At 35.1% G+C, this 12,482-nt stretch overlaps 1 protein-coding gene across 2 annotated transcripts; it reads right to left on the reverse strand.

Annotated features, from left to right (window-relative positions):
* Nucleotides 1–2,561: 2,561 nt before the first annotated feature.
* LOC18439383 (uncharacterized) lies at nt 2,562–12,432 on the reverse strand. Of its 2 annotated transcripts, XM_020670363.2 has the most exons (4): nt 10,871–12,432; nt 8,735–8,994; nt 3,670–3,873; nt 2,562–2,798 (listed from the first exon to the last, which is right to left on the reverse strand). In XM_020670363.2, the coding sequence occupies exons 1-4, from the start codon at nt 11,295–11,297 to the stop codon at nt 2,634–2,636; spliced, it is 1,056 nt and encodes a 351-aa protein (XP_020526022.2). In that variant the 5' UTR covers nt 11,298–12,432; the 3' UTR covers nt 2,562–2,633. The 2 variants fall into 2 exon arrangements, with proteins under 2 accessions (XP_020526022.2, XP_088720470.1); XM_088864344.1 differs by lacking the exon at nt 2,562–2,798 and having other exon boundaries at nt 3,391–3,873; nt 10,871–12,426.
* Nucleotides 12,433–12,482: the final 50 nt, after the last annotated feature.

The following is a 12,482-nucleotide window of genomic DNA, read 5'->3' on the forward strand; positions in this document are numbered from 1 at the left end:
GTAGCCTCCAAAAAAACAATGCCAATTTTTTTATAAAAACAAACTATTCATTAGAAGGATCACACATAGTTTATCGACTAAACAAATTTGTCCTGAGTTACTGAGTGTACTAACAGGAAATATCTTATCTCATGGCATGGTGATGGAAACCTGAAAAAGGGCCCAGAAATGCCTTTTGTTCATTCAACTTTCAATATGCAAGGATATGGAATACATCCTCAGTGGAGCATCTCAAATGAATCTTGTGAACACAAATATAAAGACCACAAATTAAAAAATCTGTTCATGGAGAATCTAAGATGATTTGACGAATACGAATAGAGAGAAACAAAGAGAACTAGAAAATATCTTAAAATCAACTTTATGGCATGTACATTAGTGGATCATCAAGAATCGGATAGATGCAATCTATGAGTGCAAGCATTATTAGGTAAACAAACAGGCATAGTAAACAGTTCTGATACAACCAAAAACAATTTATGAAGTGTTCGTGATATTTGAGATATATCCATAAAAGAGAAAACGATATTAGTGAGAAAAGACAATCCCAATAGAGAATACAACCATGAAGATCCCAAAAATGGGAGCATTGGAATCTCAGATATTGATGAAAAGAAAGGTACAGCATGGGCCCTATCAATGGATTTTAGTAATTTTTATTTTTATCAACGGATTTTAGTAATTTTTACTTTTATTTATGCTTATTTATGCTAAGAGCATTGTTAAAAAGCAAACCCATAGAGTCCCATTATCATTAAGACAAGGAAGAAATTCACTATGAACTCTTGGTCACTATTTGAGATGTGGGAAAACTTTGGGCTAGATGACCAAAATGGCTCGTTATCGATCATTTCCTAATAAATTTTTACACTTAAAATTAATACCTCACTAGATGTATGCAACTTCCATACTGCTCGATAGTTTCACAATAAAGGATATACAGTACTTCCATGTTCCTTATGTCTCTTTTCTTTGTTTGACCCGTTAAAAACTCAGATCTCAACTCATCCAGGACATGTAATAGAAGTCAGTTTAACTCTATTTTTTGTTGTTATTTTTTTTTTTTTGCTTTTGAATTAGTTCTCTTTTAGCCTTTCAATTCGGCCCTTATTTGGTCTATTCTGGGTTTCGAGTCTAATACTCCTTATAGAGTGCGGTTTTCATAGAGCCAAGTCTCTAAAAAATCAAAGTAAAGCGCACCTTCAAATAGTATCGAGAAATGTGGTTTCAATAGTGGAAATCTTTGTGATAGCCTCAAAATATATTTTCATCTTTAATTATAAAAAAATTTAAAGCTTAAAAATAGTGCAGATCGAGCATGTATGTGAAAACTTGAAAATCTATCTTGAAAATTGACGGTCCAAAAATGCGTTACAAGATTCACTATTTCCAAAACTTGAAATCCATTTTTTTCTCATGTCCATGCATCTTGATGTCGAGATGATCAATTTCAAGATATTTGGGCATCAAAACAACCTCTTCTAGTGAACTTTTCGAGGTGGGATCTAATTTGATTGTTTAGAGCCTCAGCTCTATATAAATGTTTTCCTTCTTGATATGATATCAGCTAAATGACCTATTGTGCTAGAAGTGGGTCTAACTCTCTTTTATTCATGTCCATTCACTTTCGTTCTTAACAAGGTCAGTTTTGCCTTTGCAATATACAACAAAGATAGCATCGTTCCTGTTTCAACTTCCCCACCTTAGAAAACAACTCCCGCTCAATAACCTCTATAATTTCTCTCCTATTTTATTGTTGCTAATGCTGGTTAGTTGTATGCGCTAGTGTGCAAGTGCTAACCAAAATTATAAATTATGTATATAACCTTCGTAGTCAGATTTCTTTGTTTCAAAATCCAAGTGGGCCTGGTTAGATGAGTTTAAATCACCAATCCACGCCAGATCAACTGTTTCGCAACTGTAGAAATCAATTTAGAGAATATTTTTACTCTTAAATAAAAAATGAAAAAGTAAGAGTCAAACAACGCGATTGAGTCAATCAGGATCACCTGGTTCCCTAATGGAGTCACCCTATTATCTGACAAGACAAGATTGTCAATATTGTACAACCAGTTTTAACTAGGAACTGTATAGGTTTCTACTAATGCACAAGAGCGGCATTCTTTAAATCGTGGATTCCCATGCATGTTGTGACACACCTCAATCTGCCAGATTTTACATTCAATAACTAAGAGTGATTATGACCTTCTTTTACCAAAAATTGATAATCTTACATTACATAATATGTTGTTCCTTATTTTAATATCCAAATTCAAATACACAGGCACGCATAAAATTTGACAGTTTTACCTCTTTATTTTGTTACTTCTCGAGAGTTTAATATGCCGATTGTGGGAACAAATGAATTGGACGAGTTAGTCCGGATCTTTATAGTTTGATGCATTCTCTCTGTTCTATAAATCTAAAGTCTTTGTTAACAAAAGACTTGGATTTTGTTATGGTCTCATCCTATGAGTTTGTTCACACAACAAAAATTCAATTGCTTTAGGTTCTAAAGTAAATTCAGGAAATGTGCAAATAAATGGTGGAATGCAGAATAAGAGACAATATTGGAGCTGGTTTTCTTTTTGTTCTTTTTAGAGAAGAATGGTGGACTTGAACAACTGATAGATTTAGCATACATATTTAAAGAGTGTAAATAAATAGGAAAAATATAGAAAAAGACCATTGGCCTTTTGGACCAGTCGGTGGTCGCTGTAAGCATGCTCATGCAGCTGGTGTAGGCCAGCTCGGTCAGCAGCCGACCCTTCAGCGACCGAAGAGATATAGAGGAAACCCTGTGATATTTTGTGTGAAGCAATGGTTAGACAATGTTGGCTCAAGTCCAATGTGCTTGGTTTCGGTCTTTGGGTGAATGTTATTAGGTTTCATGGCTTAAGACTATTCTGAATATATGCAATGAGAGGTAATCAGAATTGATGTATGGGATTTGATTTGTGTATGACTGTGACGAGTTTTAGGCCGTATTTGAATGTCTAAGTAGCCATAACGCAATCTTACACTTTTACTACTTTTAGGGGCTAAAACTTTATATAAGTTTTCAACCTTATGTTGTATGGGTAAGGTGCACCTACAAAACCCACTAGTGAAGGTTGTTCCTATGCTGGAAAACCTTCAAATCGATCATCTCAACCTCGAGATTCATAGACATAAGAAAAAAAGGATTTTTAGTGCTAAAAATAGTTCATCTTCAAACACATTACTTGAATCATCTATTTTCAAGATTTTCAAGTATTTATAGAAATGCTTGATCGTCACCATTTTTTGAACGTAAATTTCATAATTGAGGGCAACAATAGAATTTCATACCATCGCAAGGCTTTGTGGCACCGAAACTGCCTTTTATGCATAGTTCTGAAGCACACCTTACTTCAATAGTATAGTATTAGCAAAATTTCATTATTGGGAGCATTATGCCACAAGTAAGTTGACTTGCCAAGTTAGTATACTGCTGTCACTAAAGCTATCCCAACTGTCCATTTAAATCGGATGGCTATATCAGTCACTTATATTTTATACATGAGTGTCACATAGAAAAATTTCCCTTTTCAAAAAGTATCTAAATCATGCTTAATTTCTAGTAACCAATGTGATCCTGGCTCTTCCCTCTTGTAGTGTAAGAATATTTAAAATGCTCCTGACTCTTACCTCTTCAGTGCACTTGATGTCGATCCCGTACCGGCTTTCTCCAGACTCTGGCTTCAATGTCACTGGAAGCTCTACAACTCCAGGCAAAAACCAGATCCTGATTCCTTGCATTAAGTCAAAGGTTACACTGTTATTTTGGTTACGTCCTGAAGCCATTTCCCAGCATGAAGACTGTCCACTTTCAGAGCCTGCTTGCTCGTTCCGCTGGCCAAATATATGAACAAATCATGGGAACAATAAAGTAAAGTAAATATGAGAAATTCAAATTATCAATTTTTATTTTTGTAATAATTACTGAGACTTAGAAGGAAAAGGGGGAGTATACTATGATCCACATTTTTGTGATAATTACTGAGAGTGAGAGAAAAAGGGGAGTATACTATGATCATATGACCACATGGTCATCACTGTTCAATCAATTGTTGAGTGGTGATACAGAGTGAGTTAAGCTTTCATCCAGGTTACTTCATGCTCTAAGAGGCTCCAGTTTTTCTCCCTTGCCAACCAACCGATAGATTCAATGGTGATGATTCCTATGATCACAAGTTTGTGTGGGCATATGGATCATAGAATATTTTCAAAAGGGAAAATTGAAAATCCATATATAAAAATAAAAAAATAGAAAAAAAAGAAAGAGGGTATTGGGCTTGGCAGGCTATCAAGTACACCCCATCTTGGCGGGAATATATAACTGATTTATTATTAAATTGTAATTGACTTAATCTTTGACTCATTCAATCATAGATTTATAATTAATTTTAGGAACAAGTTTATATAAGGTTGCAACCTTATACCGTTGAAGTAAGGTACACCTCAAAATCCCTACAATGGAGAGTGTTCCGGCGTAGAAAAACCCACCAGATGATCATCTAGACTTTGAGATGAATGGATATGAACAAAAAAAGAATTCCAAGTCAAAAAATTAATGTAACTTATAACAAGCTATCCGGACCATTTACTTCTAAGATTTTCAAGTATTTCTTGATCGGCTCAATCTATACCATTTTTAAAATTTAAAATTATATAATTGAGTATGAAAAGAGATTTTGAAACCATAATAAAGTTTTCGACACTGAAACAACATCTCTAAATAAATTTTATAACCACACCTTATTTCTACAATATAAGGAGGCAACCTTATACAAACCTCACCCTTAATTTTATACACACTTTTTATGCTGTTATCATTTTTTATATTTTCTGAATTTTCTGCATTTTATTTTTTTGAGAAAATGATATTTAAAATTTACTTTATTTTTCTACTTTTCTCATATTTTATGTATTTTAATGTTGTTTTATCTTTTTTCTTTCGCTTTCCTAATTTTATTGTTTTTCAAGATTCTCTCCATCTATTTGGGTTTTTTCAGCTCTTTGGTCATTGTGCACATACTCAAACCGATTCAAACTAAGTCCAATTACTCAGACTGATAAGGCCTAAGATCTGGGGCCAACCGACATTATTGGTATACATTAGATTTGTTTGGCTTCAGGTGAAGAGGTCAAAGCCTTTGGCATTAGGATCCAAACCAAATGGAAATCAAGCCCAGTCAACATTTTCATCAAAAAAAAAACTATTGCCAATATTTTGAAAAGAACAAGTTTATATAAGATTGCAATCTTAAACTATAGAAAAATACATACCCCAAAAATCTATTGCAAAAAGTTGTTTTGATGGTGAAAAAACCCTCTAATTGATCATCCTAACCTTGAGATGTACAAATATATGGAAAAAAGATAAAAAATAGCACATCTTGTAATACATTATCTAGACCGTCCACTCTCAAGATTTTCACATATTTGTAGATTTGCTCTATCTGTATTATGTTTTGAGTTTGAACTTTCATAATTAGATGTGAAATAGTTTTTAGGTTATCATTAAAATTTTCAACACAAAAATTATGTCTTTCAATGAGCTTTGGTAGTGCGTCTTAAATGGATTGTTTAAGGTTAACTGCTTAAACAAACCATACCCTTTTGAAAATGGCAAGATATTTCTATTTGGAGCTGGTTGAGTGTTACTAAAGAATGTTAAGGTATCTTCCAAGTAGATGTGTTGATACATATCCACATTCTTATCAATCTTAAAGTCATCAAAAGTAGGCTGGTGGGAAGATGGGTACCACCTCTTCAGAGCTCTTTTAAACCAAACTTTGATGCCAGTTCTGATGGTAATCCAAGAGAAGCGGGGATTGGGGGTTGTTGTGCTCTGATACAACTTATTGTACGCACGGAAGCAATAAATCCGATGCGTTAATATTTTGACAAGTAAAGTATGAAGAATAAAGCATGAAACACATACAACAAGAACACAAAAATTTACGTGGTTCACCCTAAAAGGGCTACATCCACAGGTACGGCAAACATAAATCCATTATACCAATGAAAGTTACACCAAAGATTTTGGAACAAACCTCAACAAAAACACAATCGAGCAAACCATTTTAAACCTGCTCTCCCAAATGGCACCATTGTCGATCTCTCATCTCTATTCCATAACTAAACCATTGTTTATCTCAATAAAAGGGAAACCACCCAAAATCTTAATGGGAACTGTTTCTCTACAATAAACAAGTCTTTCAATCTTCGGGAGTCCAAAAGAGGCACAATCACAATGTTTTTATCCAAAGCTCTTTTATCGTCCAAAGCTCTATTCTCTAGGAGAAAATCGCATCTTATACACAAGAGGCTATACTTTCCTCTCTCTCTAAATAAATCACCATTGCCAAATGATAACCCAAATTGAGTACACAAATGATCTGAACTTTCATCCCATATATATAAAATTAAGAATCTATACTAAATAGTAAACTTCCTATAGATACTACATACATCTCAAAAGACCGAGAGATAAATCCAAGAGTCCTAATCTTTTTGGATTTCTATTTCTTTTAGGAAACTTATCAATAACAATCACAATCTCACAAAATATGGGAATATCTCAATCCCACATAATATGGATCAAGCTTAATCAATCCCACAAAATATAGGATTTCTTTATGTGGGTGATTTTGGATAGCACTAAATCCAACAATCTCCGCCTTGATATCAAAATCATCTGCTCACCATACCAACATCCATTTGATAGCTTCATGGATTCTTCATCTTTTGCTAAATAAATTTCTTGGTGAAAAATTATATTTGCCATCAAATTTTTCCACCTAAAACTTTGCATTCGAAATCTTTATTGCCTTATCGAAAACCCCAAACCAGGGCTCTGATACTACTTGTTGTGCTCTGATACCACTTGTTGTGCGCGAGGAAGCAATAAACCCGATGGGCTAATATTTTGGCAAATAAAGTATGAAAAATAAAGCATAAAACACATACTACAAGAATACAAATATTTACATGGTTCATCCTAAAAAGGCTACATCCATGGGTAAGGCAAATAAAAATCTATTATACCAATGAAAATTACATCAAAGATTTTGGAACAAACCTCAACAAAAACACACTCGAGCAAACCATTTTAAACCTACTCTCCCCGAATGGCACCACTACCGATCTCTCATCTCTATTTCATAACTAGACCATTGTCAAAGAAGAGAACTTTGAGAGTAAATGATATTTTATCTCACGGAAAGGGAAACCAATGAAACTTTATCTCACTAAAAGGAAAACCACCCAAAATCTCAATGGAAATCGCTTCTCTACAAAAAACAAACATCTCAATATTCGGGAGTCCAAAAAAGGCACCATCACAATGTTTCTTTCCATATGAATCTCTTTTCTCTAGGAAGAAATCACATCTTATGCACATAAAGCTCTACATCCCTCTCTCTCGAGAGGAACTACCATTCTCATATAGTGACCCAAATTGGGCACACATTCTCTGCACTTTCAGTCCATATATATAAGATAAGAATCCATACTTAATAGGAAACTCCCTATAGATATCATATATATCTCAAAAGACCAAGGGATAAATCCAAAAGTCCTAATCTTTTTGGATTTTTATTTTCATTTGGGAAACTTATCCATATCAATCTCAATCCCACAAAATATGACAAAATCTCGATCCCACAGAATAGGAATATCTCAATCCCACATAGATCAATTCAGTCAATCCCACAAAATATGAGATTTTCTTATGGGAGTGATTTTGGATAGCACCAAATCCAACAGGGGTATAGTGAAAAATTCTTACGAGGAGGTTATTTTTAGCTTTTTTGGACCCTGAGTTATGCTACCGCTAATCACTCAAAAATGGTAGCTCTTTACAAGCACGCTTTTTAAATCCATAAATATAGGTGCTTCTTATGTGGTGGAGGGTGATTCAATGAACGTTATAAATTGGTGCACAAATCTGCAGCTTGTGCCATGGTCCTTCAAGCCGTTGTGGTGTGAGATTTTTGATTTGACTAGAGCATTAGTGGTTACATTCCAACATGTTTGTTTATAGGAAGGCCTACCCTTTTGGCTAATTCTCTAGCTAAGAGGGGGGGTGAACTTATCTATACTATTGGTTTCTGATGATGTAGATCAATTGTAATCGTCCTTTAGATAAATACAATTTATAACATTGGTCAAAAATATATATATAGAGGTTAATCCCCACCTTTAGTCGTTGGAATCCGAGGGCTGCTCCACCTATATGGTGTACAATTTCCTATCCACTGGACACCATTGGTATATAGTATACTTTTCGAGAGAAAAAACAACACCATCCACCATCCTTACCCTACTTTTATTTCTACAAAATCGGACCGGTTATTGTACCAGCGAGGAGTCTAGTCCAATAAAAATTGATTCGACCATAACTGAACAGGTTGGACGGGTCACTAGAAAAATATTAAAATAATAATCATAATCATAATAATTTAAAAATAAAAATATATTAGAAAAAAGTTTATCGACTTTGTTAACCCGGGATAGTCCTATAGTCAAATACTAATCTTGACCAATTTTCTATCAAGGCTTTTTTTTAGATAGGACTGGTTAAGACACCAGTAACGGTCTGACTAATCAGATCGAGCGGCTCGATCTGGTCTTGATAAAACAAAATAAGAAAAAAACAACACGTTTAGTGTACTCCCGCCGGTGCATACTGTAAAGAGAAAATTACCTTCGAAATTTTCGGATCAGTTTGTATGTTGACAAAAACCAGAGGCACTCCTGAGGAGACGGCAGCTGAAAACCAGGCCATGGACCGGGAGGTGGTGGCTTCGGTTCCACGCTCACCAGGGAGTGGCATAAATAGTATGGAAGCCACGACCGTAGAGCGGTGGTCCGGCAAATATGATCCCATCTTCTTTCTCCAATCGTAATCCATTTCTCTTCTATGGAAGGTGCCGCTCCCTACATGCACCATCCTCCTGCTCATCTCTTCATTCCAATACATTCACACCAATGTTAGCCGACAATTATGTTATAATACATTCATTATTAATACAAGTAGGTCATAATTATTTTTAATGGTTAAATGCAAAATTCAATATATTGAAATGTGTCACAACACTTAAAAAATTTTATTTTGGACTTTGTACTCAATCAATAATGCATCCTCCACCTCCTAAATTCACATCATGGTCATTAATGATTGTAATCTTCTTGTATCAAAAATAAATAGTTTCATTATATACATTTACATAAAATAACACTAGCTGAAAAATAGAAGTACTATCCCTCCTATCCTAACAAAATTGCACAGCCATGTTTCATAATTTTGATTTAACAATGGGTCACGGCACATCCAACTCACCAAGTGATCAAAGAACACAAAAAAGATGAACTATTAAACATCCCATTTTGTTAATTTAATTTTGAAAAGAGCTTTCAAAGGACAGAGAATAATGAGTTAGCATACCATACATTTTAGAGCATGCGCATGTTGTTAGACACCCGCACATCTGCCCATTTAACCCAATATCTCTTTATCTCAATTTTATAATAGAATATACAGTATCGAATTATATTGGACGGTGCAAATTATAGGGCCAACGACAATTTTGGTGCATCAAAACTAGCACCAAAATAGGCCCTTTGATATATGAGCAAAATGTTCTTCAATCGGCATTTTAAGTGTGTTTTGATAAATTTTTCAATCCCTCGCAACCAAAAAACAAAATTTAAAAAAAAATATGCCTAACATGCCCCCACTCCTTGGTTAAAAGACCAACTTTTAAATGTTTTTGTAATCTAAAATTTTGGGATGACCATATAAATATTTTCATAATATTTTGAGCTTCTAAACACTGAGTTCTAACCATCTAAAATGGCGATAATATTTTTTTTAAGCGACATACCATAAAGCTTATTGAAAAGGAAGTTTAGGATTTTTATCATAGGGAGTAAACTTGAGATATGCTCAAGCATGAGCAAACAATACTTTGGCTGAAAAAGGACTGAAGAGAGACAAACTTTGCAGGTAAATTTTATACTGCAGCCAGAGTATAATGTCCATTACCCCTCAGTTCAAATCCTTTCTAAGAATAGCTTAGGAAAAAGTTTATATAGAGCTGAAGCTTTAAACAATCAAATTAGATCCCACCTCAAAAATATCACCAGAAGAGGTTATTTTGATCCCAAAGATCCTCAAATTGATCATCTCCACAGTAAATCATGTCAACTTGAAAAAAATGGATTTCAAGTTTTAGAAATAGTGAATCTTGTAACGTATTTTTGAACCGTCAATTTTGAAGATTTTCAAGTTTTCATCAAATTGCTAGATCTGTACTATTTTTTAAACTTTAAATTTTATAATTAAAAGATGAAAATATATTTAAGGCTCTTACAAAGATTTTCAATATTAAAACCTTATTTCTCGACACTATTTAAAGGAGGGTTTATTTTGATTATTTAGAGCCTCGGCTCTAAACAAACCGCACCCATAACTTTATGACACGTAACTTGTTCAATCCATAGACCAACCAATATAAAAAGAATTCCAAACTGCAATTTCCACGCACTTGAAACAAATAATGAATAGGGACTGTCCAATTTTTCAGGGGCGTGATCTAAGTGTCAGAAAACTTAAAAACACTTTTGATGGAATTGGAAACACTTAAAAAAATTAAATTTTGATGCCATTAAAAATATTTATCTAATGATCGGATCCATTAGATAAACAAGAAAAATCTATCAAGTGAGAAAATATATACAATCAATATGTATAGAGATAAGATGATTATCAAAAGCATAGTTTGAAAAAAAAACCCAAGTAGTAGGGGCATAGTTTAATATCGCGGGTTTAAAAACCGACCCTGTAGAAAGATGCACTGGTCCAGCGTGAGGTCCCCCAGCACGACCACGTGTCGAGTATCGGAGGCAGCTCGTATCGTGAACCGTCGATGCAGCTTGGCCGTCTTCTCCGGCACAACGCAGGCCTTCAGATTAACGGTGGCGTCTCCTCGCCTAACCCGAACTCTGATCTCCTCCACCTCGCGATTTAATCGCCCTAGGAGATAACTCAGTTCCGATTTATCTTTCCCCCTCGCGAGGATGAATTCCTCGGCTGAATCCTCGGCGACCCCTTCGATTATATCGCCCGGCAAGGGCATTCCCTCGTCCCACTCCTCCTCGGGCATTGACTCTTTGACCGCTTTTATGCCGACCACCGTCTCGGACCCACTCGTGCTGCAACTTGTCTTACTTGACCGCACGCCTAGACATGACGATCCTTCTCCCATTCTCTCTCTCTCTCTCTACAATGCTCTAGCTCTCTCTCTCTCTCTAAAAATTATTTGTCCTGGACTCTCAAAATTCTCTCTCTCTCAACACAACCTCCACACCTTTATAGAGCTACCACCACTCTCTCTCCAGATTAGATCTTTGGGTGCAGTTATTTAGGGTTGTTAAGAGTACGATGGTTACGAGGAGAGTCTCTATAAGTTAGATTAAACCTAGGTAATTCTTTGTTGTATACTTCGGAATTTTTTGCCGGATGCAGCTGTGTATGCATATTCTTAATTAATTTTTTAGCTTATTATACTTATGCTATAGTTTCAGGATTTGACGACGACGGCGACGATGATATTTATGTTCCCTTATATAGGGTATTTTTTTTTTTAAAGGTGCCTCTTTATATTGTAAAAATAAGTCGCATCTCTAAATTTTGCCTAGTTTTGGTATTGGAGACTTTATGATGGTACAAAAATCTATTGAAAATAGTCTGATAGGGCTGCAGCCCTACCAAACCATTTTCTTTTAAGCCTTTTTGTCCATGCCTTCTTCTCATCCTCCCCTCCTAAACCAGTAGCTTTCTTTTCTTTTCCCTCTGAATGTTAACTTGAAACCTACTTCATACATCATGGTGTGGCGGAACATTTCTACCTAGAGCCTGGCCTCAGAATTAGCTTTCTTCTCCTCCCGCTCGTCATGGATTCGGGAACTAAGCTACATTGAGCTCCCTGATGCTCTAACAATCGAAATATTTCATGAAACTGTCTTTTGAATTCCTTCACTAAATGCTGGTGTGAACCCAGGCAGCAACCCTTTCAGTGGCAGTGAGGCACTTCCTTTGGCAACATGCTAGGGGAAATCGTAGAATAACAAGGCCCAACAAACTTTCATCTCTTGAGCAAGTTTGCCATTCAAAATGAGTATAGCTCCCAGCTAAAAGATCAAATGCTTTTATCATTGGAAATAGCAAGCTTTTAATTGTAAAATTGAACTCTTTTTTAATCGTAAAATCAAATGCTTTGATCATTGGAAACTTTTATCACCGTAACTGTTTGTTTGTCTTAGACTACCCTGTGATTAAGTGTGATATCAAGCATTTAACTGTTGAATCCTACTTTTAATTTTTCTTTTCTCCATTTCAATATATGACATTATGAATTACTTTGAAATCAGGAGCATTAATGTTAGTTTTA

The sequence above is a fragment of the Amborella trichopoda genome, chromosome 4 (genome assembly GCF_054954075.1).
Source record: "Amborella trichopoda isolate Santa Cruz 75 chromosome 4, AtrichopodaSantaCruz75HAP2 v2.0, whole genome shotgun sequence".
Classification (NCBI taxonomy): Eukaryota; Viridiplantae; Streptophyta; class Magnoliopsida; order Amborellales; family Amborellaceae; genus Amborella; species Amborella trichopoda.

Bases quoted from the DNA above. Each gene is read 5' to 3' on its own strand.
- LOC18439383 (XM_020670363.2), bottom strand. From the start codon at position 11,297: ATGGGAGAAGGATCGTCATGTCTAGGCGTGCGGTCAAGTAAGACAAGT. The intron at 3,874-8,734 runs GTAATTTTCTCT...ATATTTGGCCAG, and splicing joins CTGATCCGAAAATTTCGAAG to CGGAACGAGCAAGCAGGCTC. The intron at 2,799-3,669 runs GTAAGAGTCAGG...AAAATATCACAG, and splicing joins ACATCAAGTGCACTGAAGAG to GGTTTCCTCTATATCTCTTC.